This window comes from Prunus mume, linkage group LG6 (genome assembly GCF_029339155.1).
Source record: "Prunus mume cultivar Tortuosa linkage group LG6, ASM2933915v1, whole genome shotgun sequence".
NCBI classification, from domain to species: Eukaryota; Viridiplantae; Streptophyta; class Magnoliopsida; order Rosales; family Rosaceae; genus Prunus; species Prunus mume.
Window position 1 is genome coordinate 8509785 of NC_142703.1, and position 26863 is coordinate 8536647.

Here is a 26863-nt window from a genome sequence, read left to right on the forward strand (position 1 = left end):
GCGTATTTGGGAAGGACCTTGGTTTATATATACGCGAGCCCTTGCTCTTGTCGCTTTTTGCTGTTTTTATTTTTATTATCTTTTTTTTTTGGGTCAAAATATTATTTTTTAATTTTAGCTTTTACAAAATCGTGTGTGGTGTGTCCTTGCACGTGCAATTGCGCGTGTTAATTTCGGGTAACGGGAAGCGCAAACCTCGGCGGCTTGTTAGCCGGCTTAGCTGCCGCTCGTCAACCATAGGTATTTACTCTCACTTTTTTTCTCAATTTTTTTTAAAAAAGGATTTATGCGTTTTTATTTTTTGTATTAATCTATTATGGTTTAGATTCTTTTAGAAATTATATACCAATTGAGGAAGGAGAGTGGAAATAAAGGTGAAACACCATGGAAGTAACCCCACTGGTGTTGCCAGCAAAATGGCCCAAAATCTATGTTACGAGGCCCTTAATTAATTGATCCAAATAATAAACAAATCACGGGATGTCGTCATTACTCCAAGCAAAGTAATGATAATGAAGGAAGGAGGGTCACTAACCTGATGTGCATTAACTAAGTTGAACTTTACTAGTTAGATCCTAGATGACAAAACATCCATTGGGGTAGGGTAATAAAGATATTGATATACATCAGTGGTGAGCAAATCAGTTGTCTATAAGCGTTTAGGTGATGTAGGAATAAATATGGGTCAACTATGGTGTGAAAAATTAATTAAAATAAAGTGGCTTAAAGATGGAAGGAAATCATGCAAGAGATGAAAGTTTCAATTAAATGTCAATTATGACGCTAGGAAAAGAAGGAAGGCGTATTGTTGGGATTTTCGAATTGATTGAGGAAGTTTGAAGTAATTATGATTCTGTCAAGATTTGTATTTAATTTAATGTTTAATTTTATATTTTGAATAATAAGTTATCTATTAGGATATTATTTTCCTAATATGATTTTAGCTATGATTTTTATTATTTTCTTGTTAGCTAAGTTTATGAATATTCTAGAACCTAATGTTTCATACGGTTTTAGAGTTTTTGTTGTTGTCTATTTAAGCCAACTCATGGCGTTGTATTTATCAATTTATTCATCTGATTTTCAATTTATATATTTGAAGTTTACTCAATTTATCTGGTGGACTCCAATTTGTTGATGGATTCCGACATTATTATTTGTAGAGTTTTCATTCGATCTCCCCATCCCTTATATCTTGATACGTAAGTAGGTGACTCTAGGTCCACAATCACCGGCATGACTCGAATATTACTTGTGAAACAAAAAGTGATGGGTTGGCTAGCCACAAGGCTAACTATATAGGCTAAGGCAGGTACTAGGTGCTGTAGTGAAGTCAGAGAAGAGGCCCTCCACATCTACACACCATAGCCATCGTCGCAGTGACAAATGGTAGTAGCTAGGTTAGGAGCTTAGGTAGGTGCCAATTACCACGCAATAATTAGAGGCTTGGGGAGAGGAAATGGTTTACAACTTCTACATATGATACAGTCATATTATAGATCAATGATTCAATGTCAAGGAAGATAAATATTAATTGCCCAGCATCAACAAGCAGACTTGGTTAATTAGAAGCTAATTATGTTAGATAGAAACTTTGGATGCTGCCCACTTGATTAAATCTATATTGCAGGTTTATTATATACACAGTACACTTTATATTAGTTGGTTGAATCTTAACTGATGAGATGCGACAGAAAGTTTCTACAAATCTCATGATCTGTTTTAAGACATCACACCTTGCTCAATATCTTAATTAACATAATTAAACCCCAATTACGCATTTAACAATCCCTGCCAAATACAGAGTCTGTCTCTCATCTCACAGAGCATCCATGACAGGATCACACCTACACATACGAAAACACCATATCTTACTATTGAAGGCCCATCTCTACTTTTGCTTTCATTTATAAGACAGGACCAGCATATCAAAGTGATTTTCCCTCGTGTACATCACTCGAAGAAAGATTGTTTTCTACAAACGTGGTTAGACCAGTTAACTAAGGTAATATGAGCGTTTCTTTGCATTCAAGTTCGATAACCTCCCTTATAATAAGTTTGAGTAATTTAATTAAAATAGTTTAGACTATAATAAGTTTGAGAATTTATCTTTTTGTTTTTTGGCTTGAACATGTGTAAGTTTTCTAATTCAACTGCCAAAAGCCCCAAAACTCCACATCTTTCATCACGAGTGAAATGATTTAAACTTTAAAAATGCGTCATGGACCACGGCTCAACAATGAAGAACTAATCATTGTTTTGCGGGCATGAAAATTCTAAAACTCACTTCTCAGTTAAGTTTTAGTAGTCCTTATCATAATGTGATGATGTTTTGAAGGTTTGCTTGCTAAGTTTGTTTCTCTGGTTCGAATCTCCACGAGATCATAGTTAGGTGTGTGTGTGTGTGTGTGAAATCCCCCCATCCTTCTATGTGTTATTGGTCGAATGTAGCAAAAAATGATATCTCCGTTGTATAAGATTATAATATAAAAGTTTAACTTCTAATTTAGACTATCATACTACTAAAAAAAAAAGAGAAATATGCTTTCGGAAAGGACCACTTTTATGGGCTCCTTTACATTGCGTGTGTAATGTAAAAACCCAAAACAAAACTTGAACTTACACAAATGATTTATTACGTACTAAACACCCAAGAAGTCATATGGTTCCTGATATTAACAAAAAACACAAAAACAACTAATAATTCCTAAAACTCACTTCTCAGTTAAGTTTTAGGGGATAGTCCTTATCATAATGTGATGATGTTTTGAAGGCTTGCTTGCTAAGTTTATTTCTCCGATTCAAATTTCACAACATCATAGTTGTGTGTGTGAAAACCCTTCACCTCTCACGTGTTATTGTGTTATTGATTGAGGATAACAAAAAATGTTATATGCATTTCACAAGAATATAAAAGTTTTAGTTTAGACTATCATACTTAAAAAAAGAAGATAATATGCTTTCGGAAAGGACCACTTTTATGGGCTCCTTTACATTGCGTGTGAAATGTGAAAACCCAATAAATAAATAAAAATATATAAAATCAAAGGATAAACAAACTTAAACTTACTATTATTAGGATTAAGTGCGGAAATATTTATTAATATGTGAAACATTACACAAATGATTTATTCCCAAGAAATCATATGGTTCCTGATATTAACAAAAAAAACCCAAAAACAGCTAATTATTTTAATAAAATTAAATTCGGCTCCCTATGGAAATAAAGCATCTTCATAAACTTCAATTTAAGCAATGTAGACAACGACCGCCACAGCCATTAAAACCTGCAAAATAGGTAACCCATTGGAAGGTGAAGCCTGGCTCTTTGTAATCACAGCTTTACGACGTCTGGGTGGGGTACCCCCTTGGGGAAGGAGGAGGATTGGACACCACTGTTGGTCCGGAAGGAGGAGGATTGGACACCACTATTGGTACCGAAGGGGGAGGATTGGGCCTCACCGTTGGGGGATTGGGCCTCACAGTTGGAGGATTGGGCCCCACATTTGGGCTAGGGTTTGGAGGTGGCCTAGTAATAGCACTTGGAGATCTATTTGTGTTGTAGCTTGGTGAACCACTTGGGCTGGGCATTGGATAACCATTTGGGCTCAGGCTTGGTGAAGCACTTGGGGTTGAAATTACGTGGGTTGAGGCGACCGGGGTAGGAGACGGGCTCAAGTGGACCGGGCTCGGTGATGGGCTCGATAAAGATGGAGTCTGAGACGGGGACGGGGACGGGGTCGAACTTGATGCGTGAACTTGGATGTGAAGCTTCTGGCCGGCTTTGCAGTGATCATGGAGACTAGAAATGTAGAAGAAGTCGCCAGGCATGGTTATCTTTACATTGTCGTTGCCAGAGGCAAAGGTAAATAATGGATCTTTTGCCATGCATTCTTTGTAACCCTTATGGTCCACTTGTACCAAATTCTCCTTCTTGGCATCATACTCAAAAACTGCACATGCAATTTGCAATGCGTGTTAAAAGCGAGAAAAAAAAAACCTTAGAGACATCAATTTATTTCACAAAATTTATTCACCAAATGATATATCCGTAGACTTACCGAGAGTGTCTCCAACAGTGAAGTGCTTGTTAGATGACCAAGTCTTGTAATTAAAGTGGCCTTGGTCGGTCCAGCCATGAGAGTCGCCGACCTTGTAAACAGCACCAAAACAGACCCCAACCAAAGCCATTGCCATGAAGAAGAAAACCACTGAACTCTTAGTCAAAGCCGCCATGGCGAAACCACCAAGATCAGAGAGACAGAGAATTAGCTCAGATATATTGTATTAGCTTGTTGAATGCAATTGTGATGAGGAAAAACCAAAAGATGGTGCGTATATTTATAGGGGTGATATGCATGCCAAGGTGCAAATTGAGGAAATTAAATTATAAAACGTTCTTTCCTCGAAGATGGTAATAGTTAATTGGTAATTAGAGGAACATTCTTTGGTTAATTTATTTTGTTGATTGGCACGTCAGGATCAATTCATTTCGTTGGTGATATTTTTCACAGATTTAGGAAATTAATTAAGACCATCTTGGTTAATTTTGAGGATAATCATATTCACAGCTCACAGGGCAATAAAAGTTCACTCGTTTTGCCCAATTTGGGTGAGTCTAGACTGCAATTAAAATTACTAGGGTTATTTTTTCAAATTGGCAAAAAGAGCCGTAATCAGTGGACAGTATAAACTTGCCTTGATCTATGGTATATGGTATGCCAAAATGTTTCTACTATTTTTTTTTCCTTTTTCCCTTACGCGGAGTTATTAATTGAGTAATTCCTTTCTCTAAAATTTATTCCCTTTTGTGGCAATTTTGATTTGGAATGGCTATTAAAATTATTCTCATTCATAATTTTCTTTGCATTTACTAACATATGGATATTCAAATTATTCCATTTCAGACGGATTAGCTAAGTGGAATAGAATACAAAGAAAAGAATTGTGTCGTAGATGGGTGCTAACTGGAACTCTAACATGGGTCTTGGAGTTTGTTATTTTTATTTTGCCCCAAGTTGGAAAGATTCATTAGTTATTGATGACTTGATTGGGGTGTCTCGTTCCCGTCTTATTTGTGTTGATTTTATGTAGTTGTGTTGTTTGGAGTTCCCCCCAATTCACAAATAAAATAAAATAAAATCCGTTTGCTAGTTTTCCATACGTTTACTAACACGAACCAAATAACAAATTATGTGGCTTTCATATCCAACTACTTCAAAATTCACATGAAGTAGATTAATTAGGGGATTAGTTTATCCAAATTAATCCAGTTCATTCTCTACATATTCTTGGTAAGTGAACGTGAAGAAACTATATTAGCCAGAACAAATACGGATGCCGTTGAGATGAGTAAATTCTGCAATGTTATTTTTGTATAGGCAACTTTGTTTTATACCTCGAAGATATCATAAATTGATTTGCTCATACATTGAGAATTTTCCGCATTCTTTGTTCAAATTATACTGAATTCTTAAAAATATTTAGCATGATACAAAATCATGCTTGGTACTAACAATCACATTGGCGAGGTAATTGAGTTTCTCAACTCTCTTTGGGATGTCTTTTTGGTCCACCTTTGTTTGTTTGTTTTTTTTTTCGAAGGGAAAAAGAAGAAGATCTCTTTGAAGACAATGGGAATGACTTTTATCAAGTGATTATCATGGAAATTGAAGGCACAAAATTTACTGTTTTATGAGTAATTTTAGCTATTCATTTCAAAAGCTGCACTTATAAAAGATTGTACAGCAAAGAAAACAGGAGGTTCCTGACATAAAGACAAAAACAAACTAATAAAATAAGCAATCTTCCTAATTAAACACCAATTAATTAAGCAAGGTAAGCAAGAACCCCCATCACAACAAGCATAAACAAGCCACTAGAAGACTTGACAGATGGAGCACTGCTCTTGTTAGGTGAGGTAGGAGCCTTTGCACTTGGAGATGGAACCGGGGCGGACGATTCATTGTGTTGAGAATGGTTTGAGTTGGGTGCAGGGCTAGGGCTAGGGCTCGAGTGGCTTGGGCTAGGTGCCTGGCTAGGTTCAAGAACCCTAATGTCAACTTTCTGGCCAGCCTCGCAGTGCCCAGGAAGACCACAGATGTAAAAGAAATGGCCAGCCTTCTTCAACGCTACAGCGTCGTTGCCAGAGTTATAGGCTGATAATGGAGCTTTTGAGTTGCAGCCGTTGAATTCTGTAAGGGTTTTCACTTGCACCACATTTTGCTCCTTGGCATTGTACTCAAAAACTGCAAGTGCAATATTACATGTTAAAACAGAAAGGAACACAAATGGTAGTTTGCTTGATATTGATTTGGGTTAAAGCAACTAGCTAGTATGCAGAAACATCATCATAGTACCAAACTTCACATTAGGAACATGCAAGAGGTACCATAAGTGGTAATAATACTTGGTTTAACATCATTGTCCACAAATCTTATGAATCTATCTATATATAAAAAGGGTTTTTCGGGTTTATTTCACACAGTTAAATTCATCAATTAGTGTCTATACAATTTGAATTCACGATATATTTTCAATAAAACAAAAAAAGCGCGCTTGAATCCACACAATATACGTAAGAAGGTATAAAGAACCCTACTTTTTAATAGAAGTTGTCAATTGTAAAGCATGCTAAATCCATATAACATAAAAAAAATAAGGGGGAAAACACTTACCGATAGTGTCTCCAACAACAAAGGTCTTAGTAGATGCCCAATCCTTGTAACTAACACTGCCTTTGTCTGTCCAGCCGTTAGAGTCACCCACCTTGTACACAGTCCCAAAACAGACCCCAAACAAAGCCATAACCATGAAAACAAGCACTGAATTCTTAGCAAAAGCCATGGCTGACCACCAACCTAAGAAAGTCACACAGCTTTTTTTAGAAGAGAGATGAATAAAATAGTAGATATGTATGGTTGTTGAACTTGAAGGCACTCGTGAAGAAAACGTTGCAAGTGAACGTGTATATATATAGTGCTAGCGCGACGTGCAAATTCAGGAAATTAAATCCAAAGATGGTAATTATTATTATTTTAATTACGAAGGCAATCTTTTGATGGGTTGATCTGGCGCGTCCATTAAATCCAGAGTATCTTCATTCTGTGATTTTTTTTAGCATTCTTCTTCTTCACCAAATCCACAGTATCTTGATTCTTAAGAATAATTTGTATTAAAAAAAGGCAATAAATGTGGCTTGACATAAGCGGCCTTTATGATTCTTTCTATGTTCGTATCATTTACTATTTGCCAAGTTTAAAAGAAGTTTAATATATATGTTTAATTGTTATGTGTATTATTTATTAGCATTAATTATTAAAACAAATGAAAAAAAAAAAAAAAAAACGAAAAGGGGTGGAGGAGAGGTGGAGGAGTGGGATTAGTGGGGTAACTGCCTTATTCTGAAGGTGGGTTTTGTATTTTAATTTTTTTTTTATATAATTGTTTTATCATTTTTCTCTAATTATATTAATTGTTGTATTCTATCACCTTATTTAATCATGGACAATTTATAGGATTTTGAATGTTTCACTTTTAAGTCCTTCCTCTTTTTTCTTTTGTTTTCCTATGTTTGATTTAGGCCGCAAATCTTTATTAAAGATTACGCTCTTGTTTCATATGGTTTAGATTAGTTATCTTTTGTTCTCTTTTAGGGTGCTTCTATTTTATAGAAGCATCTACCATCAAAAAACCAAAAATACCAAGTTCGAATCTCAACGTAATAAGAAAAATATAAATGGGTCGAAAACGAGTTCATTTAGAAATTTCTGACAATTTTAAAGCCCATTTTGAGGTTGCAGTAATATCAAGCCTACCCCAGCCCAGCCCAATCTACCTTCACATAGAACTCTGGCCCATCTTCAAAGTCCTCCCTCTTTAACCAGTCAAATTATTGTGGGCCTCGATGTGCAAACGCACTTCCTCTAGTTTTAGTCTACTCTGGAACCAGTGGAGGATATCTCTATCCAGTGTTTGATTATGACATTCTAATCCAAGAAAACAAACGAGTCCCAAAATAAAATAAGCAAAGGAAAATGCTTATCCACAGCCCCTGAAAATAGCGAACACTCTCCCTCCTCAGTGTTCATTGTCATCCCGTTGACAGGCTGAAGACCCATTGCCTGCCTACTCTGCCCTCTACCACAGTCACTACTTTAGTGGGTTATTATATTTCTTACATAAAAATATCGCAGCCCCCAACAGTTTCGCTCAGAATACCCGTCTTCGGCTTTCATGGCGACCCACTTCTCTCCTGCAACCCCTGTACGCTTCTTCCTCCAACCCACGCAAAACCCTCCCAAAACCCTCCTCTCCGTTCGAGGTACATAACCCATCAACCATTTTATGGATTCATTGCATTCTAATTAGTGGTAATTGATGAGCTTTATGACTTGTTTTCCAAATATAAAGGCCAATGATTCAATTTCAAAGGGGCCCTTTTGGAGTTCAGTAGGAAAACTGCATAGCTTAGTGTTAGTGGGCTGAGTTTGTAACTTCGTTTATGTTTGATGGGCATTTTTGTTTCGCATGCTAAATGCTCTAAAAGTTGACATTTTTGCAGACTCCTTTGGCGGAGGACCGGTTTGTAAGAAATGCCGGCCCATAACGGTTAATGTATGCTCATGGAGCTCAGCTGTTAGTTATGTAGGATCTCAGGATGGCTCCATGAAGTTTTCTGGTAATCCCATTGTTGTCAAGAAGCATTTTTTGCAAAAGAGGCAAGTTTTATTTGTGCCACAGAATTATACTCTGGTTTCTGTTGTCAGAATGGGACTAAAAGTTGGGATATGAATGCAATTGTTGGTCTAACATTTAGCAACAATACACTCAAAATGAATATATTCTCTGACTCTCCATAGCCATTGATGTTATCCTTGCAATTTGTGAATGCAATGGACTACCACTATGGTTAATGTAATTGCTTTGAGTTAGTGGTTGTGTAGTAGGTATATATTTGCCTTCCAATCAAATTTTTTTTCTTCTCTTTCTTATTTCCTTTCGGTTGAAATGTCCAGAGCTGGAACTGTGAGGGCTGCCACTATTGAAGAAATAGAAGCAGAGAAGTCTTTGATAAAAAAAGATGCTGTAAGTTTGTCTATGGCTTCTTTTATTAAAATACGTAGTGTGGGATTGGGTTGGGGGGATTTTAGGCTCTTTGGATTTTTCATGGAGTCAGGAAGAAACAACTTGTATTGAGAATGTTAGTTATATTTCAGAAAGGAAGGATGGAAAAGACTATTGAACTGGTACGGTCCAATTTCAATTCTATTAGGACAGGGAGGGCAAGCCCAGCCATGCTGGACAAGATTGAGGTATGACTTAATTTAGGGTTTGTGTAGCTACTTTTGTAATTCATTTTTGTATGGATTGAAGACTTGGTACTGTTTTTTTTGCTCTAAGAATAGTTATAATACAATACTTTTCTAGGTTGAATACTATGGAAGCCCGGTTGGCTTGAAAACCATTGCTCAAATTAGTTCTCCTGATGCAAGTTCCTTCTTGGTTCAGCCATATGATAAATCCAGGTATTTCATAAACTAAAGACACGATACTAGTAAGATTCATTGAAGACCAGTGCGCTATGCTGCATTCCCAGTCATGCAATAGACACACGTCTGCTTTGGAATGGTCACTACTAATTTTTTTCCAAAATCAGAGGAGGAGAGACACATTATTGACTGACATAAAACCCAGCTGAAAACTAGCTAGCGGGCTACCGCTTTCTCTGATAGGAGCTCGTTTAAGATTTTCTCTGTATCTATGCACAATAAGTAGACGAAGTACATGGTAAAATTATAGAACCTGGTGATTTTTCCAGTGATTCTTTACTGCCTTCTCTCTGATACCAAAAAGAAACATGGATTTTTTGAACTGTTAAGAGCTAGTTATTTCTATTGGAGGAATGCATTTGGGATCAATTGATCATTTGATTAGTTAACCTTTTTTTTTACCCCTTTCTTTTAATTGGTATATCCTCTTTTTCAGCTTAAAGGCTATAGAGAAGGCCATAGTTAGCTCTGATCTTGGTTTAACTCCAAATAATGATGGAGAAGTGATTCGATTGACCCTACCTCAACTTACAGCAGAAAGAAGGAAGGTATTTCTCATCTTTAATCTTTGATTTAGTATATAAGGGATTTTCAGCTCTTCCTGTTGCTTTGGCCAATCTACATATGCTGAGATGCAGTAAATTGTATGGTTTACACTCTAGAGATCATACCTCATGACACTTCTCTCTCTCTCTCTCTCTCTCTCTCTCTCTCTCTCTCTCTCTCTCTCTCTCTCTCTCTCTCTCTCTCTCTCTCACGCGCGCACCGCACACACACACATACATTCATGCACATTTTTGGGTGTGGTGGAATGTCATAGTTGAAGATGACGAGATTATTAGGAGCTTTGGTATATCTCCATGATTTGACCCTTATATTTTTTAATTGACTATGCAAGTTCTACTTTACTATATCAGTTTTTAAAGGTTGAGACTTCTAGTATTTGGCTTGATAGCTTGCTTTTGTAATTGTTTTATGAAAATCATATTCTTTTAATTTTCTCATACATTGAGAATTAGCTGTAATCTTGGTACAAATTATATGGAATTCCTAAAAATATTCAACATGATAGAAGCCATGATTCGTTGTACTGGCAGTGGTGACAAAATCATTATAGGAAAAAAGAACAGAAACATTCTGTTTTCTGATGATGCACAATAATCAGTCACGTTCTTTAATATGTGCTCCTTTTTTTTTCCATGCAGGAATTGTCAAAAGTAGTGGCAAAACAGACCGAAGAAGGAAAGGTACAGTAGTATCTTTGGTTGATAGTTGGAGAAAACTCTCCTTCTTTAGTTTGTGAATTATAAGTAATTAATATTTTCAGAGTTTCATGGTTTTGGCTGTGTTGTACACATGCTTAACCAAATCCCACAAATTGATATACTAAATAATTGACCCCCAACCCCAGCTCCCTTTCCCGTCCTTCAGTTCAGTTGTTCATGGTGAGCTCTAATCATGGCACCATATTGAAGTAAAAGCACGGAGCAATTAATGCATTTTAAAACTTCCTGTATTAACATTTTTACTTTAAAGTGATTGATCTTGTTCTTCTGAAAGACCTATTACTCAATCGTTATAGGTGGCATTGAGGAACATCAGAAGAGATGCTTTGAAAGCTCTCGACAAACTTGAGAAGGTTTGAATCTTAAAACCCACTCCCGCAACCTCTCTGTCTTTCTCACTTCCTGGCATTGCCTTTGGGGCCCCCCTTTGTTTCTTTTATTTTTGCAGTACCATTTTACTTTTAGATTCCTTGTTGACATAAACTTTTTTGTTTTTCTAAAAGGACAAAAAGCTCTCTGAAGATAATGTCAAGGACTTATCTAGTGATTTGCAGGTAATTTAAATCTTTTGTTTAGTTGATTATCTAGTATGCTGCTGGACCACATTCAATGCACCACGGTATCATTAAGCCAACTAAACTAGGTATTGTGGTTTGCATAAAGAAGCCGAGTGACGGATTTGTTTCTTAGCCATCTTTTGTGGACATATCACGCACCAATTTCTTGTTTCATGAGTGGTTGGGTTTTGATTTCAAAGTTTACAGTAGAAGATACATTTTCTAAGGTTATCATTTAAAACAGTTCAGTTCCTGTAAAGTACGACGCTCACCTTTTTTCTTTATGCAGAAATTGACAGATGAGTATGTGAAGAAGCTTGATACCGTCTTCAAACAAAAAGAAAAGGTAGTTTCTCCATTTGATTCTCATATTGACCTAAGTCGTTATTGAAGTTTAACATAATTTGCAATCGTGTTTCAGGAATTGCTGAAGGTGTAGTGATTGTTCATGCACTGATGTAAATGGTTGAGCTTCTATCTCCAACAAACCTTCTGTTTTTTGTGCGGATAACTTGTAGTGCTGTTTATACCCCACCCTTACAAAGCACCTTTTGAGATAACCAGACATTTCGTTTTTAAGGTTACGTGAAAAATATGCCATGTTATGCAAGGCTTTTAAATTAGAAGCGTGCACCACATTAATATCTCAACTTCTCTGTGGATGGCAATGATCATTATATTAAAGATGTTAAAAGTCAAAATTTCTATATTCAGTTCCACTATTTTATGTTCTTTGAACTGGGCTCTAATCTATGAGAAAAACTTCCATACTCCTCCGTTGCGACGTTCGCTTTCTATCTCTCTCTTCATGTCACTTATCAAAGAAGGAAAGAGATAGAAAGAATGATGGATGCAACGAGGTGGGGGTAAGTACTTTTCCTTATCCAAGTCATAACATGTCATTTGTCCCATCTTTCGATTTGAAAACACACTACCCTAGAAGCCCACTAACCCTACCCTCCAATATATATAGAGAAGATAAAACGAAAAACAAAAAAGGGCTATAGGTCCCATGTCGTTGTGCTTTTCTAAATTCGATTTCTACATGCAATTTCTTAGAAACTTCCAACCAACAAAGGATGAAAATTTAATGAGGAATAATTGTACACCACCTTTTTCCTTGGCAATGCATTGCACCCTTTTGAGTTTAATTTATGAAAAAGCTGATCTTACCCATGCAACAGAAGATAACATACTTATCTTTGCTTTCAATAGTTTTGGTTTTCAACCGACTAACCCAGAGGGTTAAAAAAAAAAACACACAATCATTTTCTGTATGCTCTGTTTTCACAACCAGGAAAAGGGAAGAACATTTATCAAGAAAACATGAAGAGGAAAATCATATTGGGAACATTTTCAAGCACCCTTGATGTCTTGCAACACTTCATATAATCATTAAAAAAGAACACCCAGGTGAAGTTTTTGTATATATATAAAAATATATATATATAAAGTGCTGGAGCAATAGATTATTCCTCCATGGGATTAAGAAATTAAAAAGGGTTGCAATTGCATGCTTGTTTTGAAAGATGAAACCCAACATTTGTATAAAATTTTCAAAAGTCAGAAACCTAACATTTGAGTTTGAACTTTGAATATTTGTCCCGAGTTCTCGATCTCATCTCAAAAAAATTAATTAAATATTTATATTCAGTCTCCTCCTCCTCCTCTAAGTCTTCTAACCCCCAACCCAACCATGAATTCTTCACTCAATTAAAAACTCCAATTTTTTTTTGTTATTAAATTCTAAAATATTATTTTCTTTGACCATGGAGACCTCCACGACCAGCTGTGAGATGAGATGAGATGAGATGAGATGTTTATTTATTTATTATTTTTTGATTGGAAGCTGCGAGGTGCTTATTATTAACTCATTACCTTCCCGAAAGTCCTTTGTGGTATGTGGAACATCAAAATGCTTGCCACACTAACAAATAACAATTTTTTTATTTTATCATAACAAATAACAATTCCATCCACAAAATAAAAACAAATATTATTTTTGTCGATCCAAACAACTCGCACTTTGGATCTGATTATTTAATTAATTGTTATTTTTATATTGCATTTAGTTAATAAAGTGCCACTGGGAAGGATCAGCTTGTCTTGACCTACTAAATACAATTGTTCTTTCCCCACTAAATCAGTTTTAATATTGGTTTAGTTGTACGAGCATATTATTAGTTTATGCTGAAAAGCAATTGAGGGTAAGCTGAAGTCAAATTACAACAGTCTCAAAAACAAAAAAGTACAATGATCTCAATTAGATTTAAAAGAAAGCCATCTCCCTGTTCAACAAATCACTTTTATTAGGTAGGTTTAACCTTTTAATCTTATGAACCAATTATGAAACAACAATACTACTAGAGTTACTAATGAAGTGACAGTTTCTAACCTATAGTCAGTTGCATACGCATGAATGATTGCAACTATTGATATATTGCGAGACTCACATGCATTAGCAATCCGATTAGTCTACGCGCTTACTCGACCTACTTTGGCATTAAGGAATAAAAAAAACATTATAAGAACAACTAAAAAACTGTTTTATATTAGTTGATATCCGTAGAAATACTATATCTTATTGAATAAACAAAGGCTGTGTCTTTCATTCTTTTTTCATTAAAGAAAATCACAGGGAATAAAATATGACTTTTTCTGGCGTTGGGCAAGTGGATGGATTCCTTTTGCTTAGTTTCCCAGAGTTGCATGCTCAATCAAATCAAAATACAAAGGATTGAAAAGCCAAAGAGGCATGCTTTTAATTTTAGTACTCTTCATTAATTATTTAATTAAAGAAAGAAGACTAGATTAATTTAAATTAAAGAAAGAAGTAACGTGTGCAGCCATTATAGAATGTATACAGATGATGATACTGATTGTACTTTATTATATTTTTTTTCTTTATTTTATCTTTGAAACTAATGTTTGCTTTGATCTGCATCTTTCCTCAATAAAATAATTCGTCCATCCATCACCACCTCCTCCTATTCTTGTCTTAAATAATAAAATATTTATAAAAAAAATTACAGAAAAATAATAACAACGACCCCTAATAAGGTTTTTTAGGTTTTAGACATAAATTTTTTTTCACTTTTGAAAAAAGCCAAAGCTTTTTCAAAAAGACAAAAAACCACTCAACTTTCAAATCAAAGACATGCAAATGTATTGGATTCCTTAGGAAATCTTAAAAAAAATAAGGGTATTTTTGCATATTTTTGTTTCTTTTAAAATTTTTCTCTCCCCTTTTGCTTTTTCCAAAATGTCCCGACTTAATAATTGCAAAAGACGGGCCATTGATATCGAATCCAGGTTCTCTCTCTGGTAGCATTGGAGAAATATCAAATACAATGATATATACGATTCTCAATGCATGGGGCATATTTGTATCTCTCTGTATCCATTTACAAATACAGCCAAGCAAAACAGAGAGAAAAGTGAGTCTCTGTCTCCCATCTTTTTGAGTTTGATGATTTGATGAGAAAGGAGAAGGGGGAGAGAATATATCATCATGGAGAGAAGTAGAGAAGCAAGAAGGCCAAGCATGTCAGCAAGCAATGGATTTCTCAAGTTACGCGAGCGACCCAGCAACAAGAGAAGTATGAGAGAGCAGAGCACAAAACAGAGGAGGGTCAGAGGAGATCAAGGTCACGAGAGCACTGAAGAAGGGAGCGTCGGCTATTCCGATGAGCAAGCTCCGCAGTTGATGGTTGTCCATGAAATGATCGGAGTTGCAGTGCCCAGAAAGGCTCGCTCAGGTACACCAATACCCAAATGTAGCTGATTAGCTTCCTCTCTGTTCTTCTCTGTTTGGTGCTGTTCTTTTGGGCCTTGCTCTGTTTTTTAGTTTGTTTGTAAATTTGATGTCTTTTTGCAGCTTCTGGAAAAAGGTCACATGAATATGCGTCTTCTGGGAATTATGGAGGAGCTGGGGAAGAAGAGAGTCTTCAGCAACTGAGCGTAAAAGCCGCCTCGCTATCTTTTTCTAATGTTTCAGCGAGGAAGAAGATGGTTAGTTCTCTGTTTTATTATTTTTCATAAAGTTTATAGTTTTGATGAAGTTAAGGGAAAAGTTTGAGATTTTGAGCTTGTAAATTGATTTTGTGCAGAAGCCAAATGGACCCAAGATTCGGCCTCCGAAGTCGACTAAATCTTCTGAGCCTGTCGAAGAGGATATTGAGATTGAGATCGCTGAGGTTCTCGGGCTGATGAAGCAATCCAAGAGCTCCAAGGACCAGGATAATATCAAAAACTCTACTTTGAATCTCGAAGCTAAAGATAGAAATGGTACTACCGACGATTTCAAGACTTGGGTTACATCCCTGTCTTCACTTTCTCGTTTCAGCGATGATTCTAATGATTTTTCCATTTTCTCTGGTTCGCAGTTGCAGAGCTCAAGGACAAGAAAGTGGAGGCTGAGAGTGGTTTAATGGCGGTTCAGGACAGTTCAGTTTCTGAAGCTGGTGTCTTTGAAAAAAGTGACCAACCGGAAAAGATTGAAACTTGTTCGCCGAAATCAAACGGGGAACTGTGCAACCCGGTTCACCATACGGGTCGTGATGAAGGAGCATCTGGGTCCATAGAGTCGCAGAAGGAAGATGCCAAACCATTCATGGAAGAGGGAAAAAGCATCCTCCCAAAAGTTGAATTGTCTTGGGAGGATTTGACAGGGACAAAAGCGTGAGCATCAAAGAATCTTTTCTTTGTCTCTTTTTTATTTTGATTGATTGTCACTGAGAAATATCCAATTAATGATGCAGCCCAAAAAAAAAAAACGATATCTGATTAATTTTGTTTGTTTTGATGGTTGAAATTGGTCAGCATTTCAACTGGGTCGAAGCTTGGGAGCAAGAGAGAGGACATGTTCAAATTTGATTTGATGGTGAGGCTTCTTGTTTGTTCTTTTCTTCTGCTTATATTTACATTGGTAGAATTTTTTCTAATTTGCTGAAGAGTTTTGCCTGCCTTTTTTGAACAGGCTCCTCCTCCCATGGAGAAGGAGGACTTGTCTGATTTTGCATCTGATCCTAAACCTCTGCCTCAAGATGTAGAAATGGTAAGCAGACTCAATCCGTCAGTTCTTTACAGTGCTCTTGGTTCTGCTTTCATACTGTGACTCTATGTTGTTTTGATGCAGAAGATGGAAATTTTGGTTAAGAATGAAGAAAAAGTGGAAAAATATGTTGAGGAAGCTGTGGTTGAGAAAGTAGATGAGAAGAAGATGGAGACAAGTAAGGAAAAATTTAATGAAAACCCAAATCAAGATAGTGACAGTAAATTACGACATCAAGGTAAAAAACAGCAGCCTGAAGATGTCGTTCTGAATCCGAAACTGGAGAAAATTGGTAATTCAACGCCTAAATTTGGTCTTGTTTATCCAGCTGAATGAATCTGTCTGATTGCTTTAAAGGTGGACACTTAATTTATTGATGATCTCTATTTTTTCAGCTCATTCTAGCTCAGTGCCCTTGGCCATGGGATCATCCACCACACTTCAGGTTTCTATTTTTTCGTTTGTTTATATTTATCAAAATAGTTTAAGTTTTGAATTTTCTGTTGTGTAAAATGCAGCCTGCAAATTCCCTCCTGTCTCAGCCACGGCGAAAGAGATGTGCAACCCACCATTACATTGCTCAAAACATTTTCTTGCATCAGAAGGTTACGAAGACGAACAATTTCTGGCCAGCAGAAACTGGTTCTGCTCCTCTTCGTGGCACCAAGCCAGACATCTTCAAAGTCATATTGCCTGCAGAAAACATAGTCATTGGAAACCCAATGCTTGGAAGCTTACCAGGTTTGAATCTTCAGCAATCACAGGAACACGAGCAGGGCATGTCAAACTTTCAAGGTCATAGTGGAAACGGTAAAATCTCTGAGGCTGCCAATTTCACAGAAACCTTAAAGAGAAAGCATCTTGCAGTTCAGCAAGCTCCAGCCTCTGATGGAAATGAAATGGTATGTCTTCATCATCTGCATTACACTATTTGGTCGAGAGGAATGTCTTCTAGCTGCATTTTAATCAGTTTCTATGAGTATGGTTTTAAAAGTTTATCTATACTCTTTTTGATTGCAGCATGGACATACTATCACTTTCCCTCTGGGCCAACATCAAGCGTCAGGGACATCAAATAGTAATCAATCTGGCCCTTTGAAACATGCCAAATCAACAAACAATGCATCACTTCCGAGCCACTCAGCTGCTAGAACTCCGATGAGTTCTTCAGCGTTGCCAACGGTAGCTGCAGTGAACTTTATTAATCCGAATATGGCAGCCAAGGAAGGTCCATACTTGGCACTCAATGGGTATCCATTTCCTATTTCAACTCATATAGGAACAACACCAGCCTTTAGAGGAGGAAACCCTGCTCAACCGGTGCCTTTGTTTAATGGGCCCTTTTATTCAAATCAGATGTTCCACCCATCACAGGTTCAACAGCAACAGCCTCACTCGCAGTTGCAGCATCAGAATGCAAACACTTCAAGTGATTCAACACCATCCCACAAGCAACAGGAGTCTCAGAAACTGAGGGAAGCACAATTTAATAGCAACAATTTTTTGACCTCAACTAGCGTGCAATCACAACAGTCACAAAAGCAGTATGTGCCGCCGTCCCTTCAATCTTGCAAGCTTGAGGGTGAGATGAATGGGGATAATACTGCATCTCTTGCTGCCTCTCATGCCCAAAAGAGTGTATACGGGCAGAACTTTGCAGTTCCATTTCAACCCCTGAACTTTACCTTGATGCCTTATGTAACATTGGGTGGTGGTGGGGGTGGCAGTGGAAATCACATTGAGGAATCACAGCATGGCATCTCATTTGCCTCCTTCAGTGGAAATAACAGTACAGGTTCATGCTTGAACTTTTCAACCATGGCACAAAATCCAGCGATATTTCAAAGCCTCCCAGACATGGCTCAGCAAGGATACAAAGTAGGACCGGCACCTCAAGCGGTGCAGAAAAAGAATCATCAAATATCCGAAAGGAAGACTGGAGGTGGTTCCAACATTGCTGATGATGGGTTAAAAGCTGCTTCTGGGAAGTCTTCCTCAAGTATTGGGCAAAGGCAGACCCTTGTTTTTGACAATTCAGCAAGAACTCTTAACTTCATGTCATCCCCTGTCACTGGAAGCTGGCCTCCTCGGTCCATCGCCTTGACTACCACAGCAACAAATTCTCCTGTTGATAGTAAAACATCATCAAATTCTCAACAACAACACATGTTCCAGTTTCAGCTTCAGAAGCCACATACGTTACAACAGCAGCAACCTGCTATTGCTGCCAAGTTCCCGAAGAACTCCCATGCTTTCTCACAAGCTTTAGTACAATGCAACAGTTCTGCCCAAGCTCCTCAGTTCTCAACTGTCGTGAGTTTTCCCCAACAAGGAAGATCTTCACAAGGTCAGACTCAAATATCTTTCGGGGGAAACCACAAATCATCCTTACCACCACAAAGGCAACAGATACTAACTAACAAGAACCAGTCTTCCTCTAGTTTGGTTGCTTCTTCATCAATGTCTACATTACAGTCGCATCAAACTGAGAATTCTTCGCCTAGTGGTAATGGCCAGATGTCCTCTCCTGCTTGTGGTAGGAACTTGCCCTCAATCTTGAGCACATGCCCCAGCCACATTTCTGAACTCAAGTACTAGAACAATATTTGCAACAACAGTGCCGTGACCTGATAACTATTAGCTCCATAAGCATCACAGTTGCTAATAAAATTCTGATCCTAAAGGGGTGGTCTGGCGTGCTATCTAGAAGCCAAAAAAACTTGTTCAAAAGGGGACTTGACAATTTGTGAGCTTGTAGAGAGGTGATGAAAAGGGGTACAATGAAGTGAAAAGCCAAGTTGGTGGAGGATAAAGTTCAATGCAAGTCAGTGTTCTAAAAAAGTGCAGGGCTGGTCCTAAGATTAAAGCGCACATGTGGAGTTGGCTACCACCACCGTGTACCCTGCTGTTAAAGTGACCTGCATGTTGAAGAGGGTCCTAAAGATTAAGCCTACAATTTTGATGATGGAAGTATGGGTTGGTGTGGGGGATGCTAAAAGCTTCTTCATATTCATGGGGCCTAATTTAGATTTGATTGGTCTAATCTCATGGTGATGTGTAAATATGATATTATATTTTTTCTGACTATGAAGCAATGGACTGAAATTTTTTTCTGTACAAATGAATCTGCAATTTTCTCTTTTGTTTTTGGATGGAGTAGGGACCATGGAAGAGATTGAGGTCAGAAAAAGAAATCAAAGAAGCTTAAAGAAAGACAACTAAAAAGTTTATTGGAGGTGGACGCTATTGGGTCTGATTGGCTTTCTCGTATTCTTTTTTATATACCATTTCGTGTGCATGTTTGAATGGACCTGCATTTTAAGAAGAAACCAAATTTACTAGCTCTAATTAAAGGATTAAAATACTTAATCCAATTCTCATTGCCTTTATTAAAATTTTCAAAAGTGAGTTGTTGAGCCTTGAACGCACGAACTTCTGGGATGGTTGATTGGAAATAAAAAATCAAAGATAATCCAGCTATACGTGGTTTACTTTACACATAAAAAAAACTAGATGTCGATTCACATAAACTATGATTAAGAGAAGAAATAAAGATTATCTACTTTAATAAAATCAAATTTTATTCCTGATCTCTTTGATTAAATATGATTATACATGAAAAAGGAGAAGAAGAAAAAATATCTGACTCATTTGATTGCCTCTCTCTCCCATCTACTTGTGAAGGAGAGAGGCCAAATTGAGCTTCACATCTTCTTTCGCTTGTTCATCAAATGGTTCCTCGCCTATATATAAATCCAGAAGCGACTTACACAGGAGTTTACTCTCTATGCTTCCCACCTCCTTTCCATCAACTGCAGCAATTTAGCATAAGTTCAAATTAAAAGTAATCCCAGAATCTACAAAATAAAATGAACAAATCCTGCTAAAAATATCTTCAGTTTATTTCATTGGCTGTAACCTACTGAGAACAAACACTTCCTGCAAATAATTATAATGAATGGATGAAAATGGATATGTATGTTGTGATATACTTCGAAGAAATTGGAACACGAGTGAAGAGAAAAATCTTACTTGTTGTTCGAAGTACATAGCCCCGTTCCCTTGAGAGATCTATTACAGATCCCTTTGGTATTTTGTACTCGTCTTTGAATTGGGAAGTGAACCTACAATTAATTGAGCTATTAGGATGACAAAATCATACTACAAGGCGTGGCTTTTTGTAAACCAAGGCTTATAAACAGAGAACAGGGAAAAAAAAATCTTAGTGGAGATGAGACATATTACTGCAAGCTGAAAAGAAAAAGATGCAAGTCACAAGGTTATTTCAGTGTTGATTAGAAAAAATGATTTACGTTTGGAGCAATTCTTGATTATCTGATCCTCCAAACTTCCTAAGTCTGCTTCCAACAGACTCCTCAAAAGCACTACGCACGGAACTAATGCTCAATCTGCCATAAACTATTTGTAGTCTAACGGTCATGCCTATATCAGTTTCCAGCAAATCATCACTATACTCATTGTTGTCCTGAAGTTCCGAAACGGACAATTTCCCATATTTCTCGCTAAGCAATTCTTTTATGTCCTTGTCATCAGCATAAATACCTGCACATACACACAACTATATTTCAATGAAATGTATCCCAAAGGCTATGCACATGGACAATGCAGGCTTAAAGGACTGCGACTGCGCCAAAAGGACCTTGAAAAATAGCCAGAATGAGCAAGCAAGCATTATTCTGTGTCTGTATTTGAGGAATCAAACCATGTGAAAGAAATCACGGATAGGTTTTTACCCTAACTACTGACATCGACACTTTCAATGACACCATTTTGAGCAAATGTACTGAATTAGGGATGATATTATTTCTCAGAGCCACTAGTACCACTGTACCATGTCATAATGCAAGGAAACAAGATGTCAGGAAAAAAAAAAAAAAAAAAACATATATAATTACCAAATTCTTAATTCCCCTGTTTTTAATAAACTTATCATCAACATGAAATATGCACTGGATTTAAAATACCCCACTCTTATTGTCACAATCATCTCCATAACTTTCTTCCCCAAAGTATTGCCGCCTAATCTTTTACAAGTAAAAGTTATCTGATATTTAGTCATGTTTAACTTTCACAGAGCTTCAATATCCTTAGCATGTTCTGATTTTCATATACACCATTAATCATCTATCACCAGCAACAACACTTCAACCACATTGCAGCATTCAAAAATTTCGATTCATCTATAAAAACACACCCAACCATTGCATAACTTAATCAATCCAACGCTACTGCTATCTCGTCTTCTATTATGCACATGGTTAGCACAAGTTGAAATCCTATATATACATACATTATACATACACATGCACAATAACGAGCTAGCAAAATTTTTACTACTTTCTACACTGAGCTAACAATGTGTGCTTACCAATTAAAATGTCTTAAAATCAACAACAAAAAGCAATGAAATTTCCAAAGCCAACAAAAAGGAAATGTGATACCGAATGCATAGACATCGATGTTCTTTAAGCCGAACACTCGTTTTCTCCGCAACCCAATTCCAAGAAGTCGGCGAGAGTCATCCAGAACCGAAGGAAACGAGGCTCCAGTCTTGGAATCAACGACGGAGCTCGAAGTGTAGTTTAGAGAGAGCGAACCCAAAAGTGGCAGAGAGCGATTGGCAAAGAAGAGATTCAGTGCGTTTTGGAGAAATGGGTGTGCTTGGTTTGTGGAGTTGTGGGTGGCAGCAGCCACTCCGGCGACTGCTGCGGCACCAGCGGCAACGGCTACGGCGGCGGTGGTGGCAGAGAAGGGACGCGACGTGGCAGAGGAGGAGGAGGAGTAGGTGGGAGGAGTGTGCTTTGGGGGCTGAGGAAACGAGAAGGGGAAGCGGAAGGACACCATTTTCTTCTGCTTCTTTGTTTCTATTTAAGGAGTATTACTTTATATATGATCATTGAGGTTGTCGCGTTTAATACTTGACCAAAAAAAAAAAGTGAGGTTGTCACGTGATCAGCACGTGACATTATGTCTGGGCTTGAGGGCTTGAGGGCTTGAGGGCTTGAGGGCTTGGACTTTGATTTATTTTTAGTTTTAAAGAAGAAAAAGGCCAAGTGGTTGGTTACTTTCATAACCCAATAAGTTGTTTGGGAAGCCTAATAATTTTGAGTCCAAAAATAAAAAAAAGCCTAATACCTTTTTTTGTTTAAGTTTTAGCCCATTTCCCAGTCCATGCACAAAAGGACCCGATCCAGGCCAAGCCCAAACCCAAACCCAACTAAATTTATCCTTTTATTTTAATTGTTTTTATAACGTTAAACATGTTCTTGAATCTTGATACACATTATTTCATTATCTCATTGACTGTTGAGTGTTGACAACGCGAAGACTTAATAAATTGAGGAGGGTAAGGCCTTTGTTGTCTTTTGGGACTCTCTTAAGAAACATGATGGACTGAAAATTCAATCTAAAGATTTATTGGATACAACGAGAGTAGAACGCGCAAGATAACTTTTTTAAAAGAGTTATCTACTGTAGACGTTGCTGAACTTGGCCCATAGTTGCAATTGGGTCCATGAATTTTTTTTGGGTGCCAATTACATCCTTTAACTGGACAAATAGTTCCAATTAGGTCCTACCATTCAACTATGTCAATTTGTTTGTCAAAATGAGGGGGTTAAAAACGTCATTTCGGGTTCTTTATCTAGCATTGACCCCAACTCCACCTTGTTCTTCCATCATCGACCCAACAACCCCACCTCAAGAATTTGACTATTTTGGAAAGCCACCTTGTTCTTCCATCATCAATTCAACAACCCCACCTCAAGAATCTGACTATTTTGGAAAGCCATTTGTTAGAGGAGACTTTGTGCAGAAAATTCCAATGTTCTGGAATTTCAGAAAGACAAAAAAAATAAAAAACAAAAACAAAAAACAAAAAAAACAGTGAGAGAGAAACTTACCCTACCCAACAATTCTCTTCTTCAAGGAAACTTCTCAATTCCATAATCTCTTGGCCTTTTCATGTGGTTTTCACCTTTTCTTTTGCTTTCATTTGTGTTCATTAGTCTCCCTCTATGTCTCTCCCTCTCTCTCCTGCAACCTAGTCCCCCTCCTCCTTCAAAACCCAGATCCCAACCCAACTTGCAAAAACTTCTTTGCCAAAAACCTTAGTTTGGGTACCTCAAGGAGATGCTTGTCTGGTCAAGAAGAAGACACAAAACACAACACTCTATTTCACATAATGTACAAAACCCAAAATCCCAAGTAGACAACTTCAATCTGTCTTGACGTTAGGACTGTGGAGGGCAGGGTTGAGTACGTTCTTTGGCTTTCTCTCATTGGTTTTAAGGGGGTTGGGTTGGGATTTAGGTTTTGAGGGCATGTTTACGTATCAGTAATGAAGAAAGTAAGGAATCAGAGAATTTAGGAATCGGAGAACTATTGAATCGGTATGGGAAGAATAATTCCCATTAGGCTGTTTAATAAACATATGAAATTAGCAAAAGAATGGGATTGATTCCCATTGTTATTGTTTACTAATTTGCATGAATCAAGATCCAAATTAATTTTAGAATTATGGTAAAGTGACAAGGGTACTTTTAGAAGTTATTAAGGGAAAACATGAATGAGAATCGTATCGACTACTCCCTCTTGTTGATCTGATACCTAGTTATGAGGGAATGTGATTACGGATTTTGAGATGGGGCCCACTTATTTTTTCATTCCTGATTGCAAGTAAACGCATGGGAAGTCAGGAATTGAAATCATTTCCTTTCCTTCCATACCCATTACTCATACATAAACATGCCCTGAGTGGGTGAGATAAGGAGGAGGGGAAACGGGTTACGGGAGAGAGGGAGAGGCATAGAGGGAGAGTTGAGTGAGAGCAAAAGAGAGAGAGAGAGAGAGAGAGAGAGAGAGAGAGAGAGAGAGAGAGAGATTTGGATTCTTATTTTTTATTTATTTTAATATTGTTTAATTATTATTTTTTCACTTTTTTCACTTTTTTTCTTTTTAAAATATTTTAATTAAGATGGACGGTTTTAGCCCTCAATTTAACTGCCAAATTGATGGAAGGACTCAATTGGAATCAATGAGAGAGTTGGATGACTTAATTGGCACAAAAAAAGTTAATAGATCCAATTGCAATTGGGGGCCAAGTTCAGGGATGTCTACAGTAAAAAAACCCTTTTTAAAATGTCAAATAACAGTTCTGTAGATAAAAAATAAAAATAAAGAGAGAACAATGTGAAAACACACATTATCTATAGCCGGCTTGTCGTTTGTGGGAAGTGGTAGTAACAGTCTTTAGTTATGCTCATCCAAAAAATAATGAAAACAATAATGCATATTTAAATTAGATTGATGCAACAAAACATCAACTTGTAACAATAAAAAAGAGATGCATAATTTCTATACCTCTTGGTTGATGTGGAGAGGAGAGGGGGGTAATTAGACAATTGGATTAGGCAAAGAGTGACCCAATTAACTATAACTTGCACTTGTTTAGTTCTCACTCCATGACATTCCATATCTATTAAAATATTACGAACCATCAACATTGTTTGACATTATTTTATTGACAAGGTTACTGAAAGAAGAAAGTACAACATCAACCTTAACACCTTTTTGAATCATATGTGTGGGTTTTATATTTTTTTTAATCGCAATTAGCATGAAATGATTTGTTAATTAGGGTTCCTTTCTAAGGCACCACCACCACCTCCTGACGAAAACAACAAAACCAGAAAAGCGCTGGACGACAACAAGGCATATTGTGAATACTTTGGAAGGTGATGGCCTAAGAGGCAATTCGAATCAAATCTGAATTTCACTTTTTTTTTTATAAAAAAATACCCTAATGCTAAGTTGACAAAAAAATGAAAGCTGCATCACTTAACAATAGTATTTAATATACTTAATCCATGAGTTTAACTTAAACTTATTTTGTTGTTTGTGGTTGTTTTCCAGAAGAATAAACTAGGGAAGGAAAGCATCTTCCGAGGTTAGAACTCAATGATACCAATATCTTTCAGTTCTCATTTGACAAAAGTCTTTAAGTCAATGATAAATAATGTTGTTTTTTTCTCTTCTGATTAATTAGACATCATATATAATTTGTTTTACTCATATATATAATGATTGACACGCATGCATTAATTTACGTAATGAATGTAAATTGTAATTGGATCATTTTTGTTATGCTGCTGCAGATGTGAGTTAGGTCAATTAATCTAATCAATCAGTGTGTCTGTTTCTTTGCACTATAGTTTGATCCCCTTCTCGTACTTTTTCTAAATAAAACAAACATGTAGCACTTACCCACTACTACAACATAAACAGATAAACAAATGTTGAATGGAGAAGAAACTACCAAGAATAGATACAACTTACAAGGTTGCTATATATATAGAAGGATTTATTTCCTCTTGGAGCATAACTTGTCTGAAGTTGGTGATGATTTTACTCGGCCCCGGAGGGCCCAGGGGCCTTACTCTTTGCTTCCATATGGTGTCGAGAACATGACAAGTACAAGTTGAAAAGAACATCCTGCTTACAGCTCGATTTTGGTCCAGCAAATTTCAAAGCCACATAAAAAAATTCTCAACCGAAATTCTCTCCTCTGAACCCAAAGCCACCCCAAAAGAAACTTTCGAACCATTATGATGTCCCAAGTAGTCAAACACACTTAGCGTGACTTACACAGAAATATAGTCTTTTATAAATACACATAAATAAAAAATATAACGCTGTTTATTTGCGCTCATGCGAGGGTGCATGAGTGCGCAAGCAAGAGGGTCTTTTATATATACCTATATGTAATCTTTTTTTTTAATTCATGCGGTAAGGGGATCGAAAGTCGGGGACCTCTTCCAACATTAAAAAGAGAAGTACCACTAGACTAAGAGTTAATTGGTTGAGAAATTCGATCTTTGAGAGTGTCAATTTCAATTATTTATCGTGTGATCACTCAATCAATTTTTTTAATTATACACATATTTATGGATTTAAAACTTGTTTTCACCATATATCGGACTCGCTCTATAAGGAAAATAATTTTACCAAGTATTAAATCTGGGGAGAATTCATGTATCTAGAATGGTTATGAAAATATTTTCTTACCATAGTATGAAAAAGAAAATCCAGACTAGATACCTATGTACTTATAATTAGGTGAATCTAAAATGACCAGGTACAATAAATCTTTTGGAGAAATTTTATCCAAATACAACTGAATTTTTTTGGTCTGAAATTTTTCCAAATACAACCAAGTTCATGTATTGTAGATTAAATGTGATTGAATCTTTTGGAAAATACACGTATTTAGGCAAATTTAGGCCAACCTACGCAAATTTACCAAGAAATGTTGAGCAAAATTTTCTAAATTTGAAATGCGAAGAGGCTCTAAATAAAGAGGAAAAGGACAGGACAGTCCTCAATTTCATAGTATGA

General features: G+C 36.8%; 4 protein-coding genes across 6 annotated transcripts; 2 read left to right on the forward strand and 2 right to left on the reverse strand.

Moving 5' to 3' along the window:
- Nucleotides 1–5675: 5675 nt before the first annotated feature.
- On the reverse strand, nucleotides 5676–6929 carry LOC103334236 (mavicyanin-like). Its single transcript, XM_008237182.3, has 2 exons — nucleotides 6678–6929; nucleotides 5676–6248 (listed from the first exon to the last, which is right to left on the reverse strand). Exons 1-2 carry the CDS (start codon nucleotides 6844–6846, stop codon nucleotides 5830–5832), a joined length of 588 nt encoding a protein of 195 aa, XP_008235404.3. The 5' UTR covers nucleotides 6847–6929; the 3' UTR covers nucleotides 5676–5829.
- Nucleotides 6930–7965: 1036 nt separating this feature from the next.
- Nucleotides 7966–12107, forward strand: RRF (ribosome recycling factor, chloroplast precursor). 2 transcript variants are annotated; one of them, XM_008237067.2, is made up of 11 exons: nucleotides 7966–8323; nucleotides 8564–8720; nucleotides 9018–9087; nucleotides 9219–9314; nucleotides 9430–9527; nucleotides 9988–10099; nucleotides 10757–10798; nucleotides 11134–11190; nucleotides 11341–11391; nucleotides 11684–11740; nucleotides 11816–12107. In XM_008237067.2, exons 1-11 carry the CDS (start codon nucleotides 8236–8238, stop codon nucleotides 11831–11833), a joined length of 846 nt encoding a protein of 281 aa, XP_008235289.2. In that variant the 5' UTR covers nucleotides 7966–8235; the 3' UTR covers nucleotides 11834–12107. The 2 variants fall into 2 exon arrangements, with proteins under 2 accessions (XP_008235289.2, XP_088911374.1); XM_089055248.1 differs by having other exon boundaries at nucleotides 8098–8323; nucleotides 8549–8720.
- A 2588-nt stretch (nucleotides 12108–14695) lies between these two features.
- TKL (TIC-like protein) lies at nucleotides 14696–19568 on the forward strand. 2 transcript variants are annotated; one of them, XM_008237069.3, is made up of 10 exons: nucleotides 14696–15152; nucleotides 15272–15405; nucleotides 15504–15681; nucleotides 15780–16074; nucleotides 16216–16276; nucleotides 16373–16450; nucleotides 16532–16739; nucleotides 16843–16892; nucleotides 16966–17349; nucleotides 17468–19568. In XM_008237069.3, exons 1-10 carry the CDS (start codon nucleotides 14906–14908, stop codon nucleotides 19043–19045), a joined length of 3213 nt encoding a protein of 1070 aa, XP_008235291.2. In that variant the 5' UTR covers nucleotides 14696–14905; the 3' UTR covers nucleotides 19046–19568. The 2 variants fall into 2 exon arrangements, with proteins under 2 accessions (XP_008235291.2, XP_008235292.2); XM_008237070.2 differs by having other exon boundaries at nucleotides 14756–15152; nucleotides 16535–16739.
- Nucleotides 19569–19983: 415 nt separating this feature from the next.
- Nucleotides 19984–22346, reverse strand: FAP1 (Chalcone-flavanone isomerase family protein). The gene is made up of 4 exons (XM_008237071.3): nucleotides 21910–22346; nucleotides 20761–21010; nucleotides 20480–20571; nucleotides 19984–20259 (listed from the first exon to the last, which is right to left on the reverse strand). Exons 1-4 carry the CDS (start codon nucleotides 22310–22312, stop codon nucleotides 20120–20122), a joined length of 885 nt encoding a protein of 294 aa, XP_008235293.1. The 5' UTR covers nucleotides 22313–22346; the 3' UTR covers nucleotides 19984–20119.
- Nucleotides 22347–26863: the final 4517 nt, after the last annotated feature.

Excerpts from the sequence above, each read along its gene's own strand:
- RRF (XM_089055248.1), top strand. The coding sequence starts at position 8,236 with ATGGCGACCCACTTCTCTCCTGCAACCCCTGTACGCTTCTTCCTCCAA. Across the intron at positions 9,088-9,218 it reads CTTTGATAAAAAAAGATGCT|AAAGGAAGGATGGAAAAGAC; the intron begins GTAAGTTTGTCT and ends GTTATATTTCAG. Across the intron at positions 10,100-10,756 it reads TTACAGCAGAAAGAAGGAAG|GAATTGTCAAAAGTAGTGGC; the intron begins GTATTTCTCATC and ends TTTTCCATGCAG.
- LOC103334236 (XM_008237182.3), bottom strand. The coding sequence starts at position 6,846 with ATGGCTTTTGCTAAGAATTCAGTGCTTGTTTTCATGGTTATGGCTTTG. Across the intron at positions 6,249-6,677 it reads TGTTGTTGGAGACACTATCG|TTTTTGAGTACAATGCCAAG; the intron begins GTAAGTGTTTTC and ends TTGCACTTGCAG.
- TKL (XM_008237069.3), top strand. The coding sequence starts at position 14,906 with ATGGAGAGAAGTAGAGAAGCAAGAAGGCCAAGCATGTCAGCAAGCAAT. Across the intron at positions 15,682-15,779 it reads CGAAGCTAAAGATAGAAATG|TTGCAGAGCTCAAGGACAAG; the intron begins GTACTACCGACG and ends TCTGGTTCGCAG. Across the intron at positions 16,075-16,215 it reads GATTTGACAGGGACAAAAGC|CATTTCAACTGGGTCGAAGC; the intron begins GTGAGCATCAAA and ends GAAATTGGTCAG.
- FAP1 (XM_008237071.3), bottom strand. The coding sequence starts at position 22,312 with ATGGTGTCCTTCCGCTTCCCCTTCTCGTTTCCTCAGCCCCCAAAGCAC. Across the intron at positions 21,011-21,909 it reads CATCGATGTCTATGCATTCG|GTATTTATGCTGATGACAAG; the intron begins GTATCACATTTC and ends GTGTATGTGCAG. Across the intron at positions 20,572-20,760 it reads AATCAAGAATTGCTCCAAAC|GTTCACTTCCCAATTCAAAG; the intron begins GTAAATCATTTT and ends AATTAATTGTAG.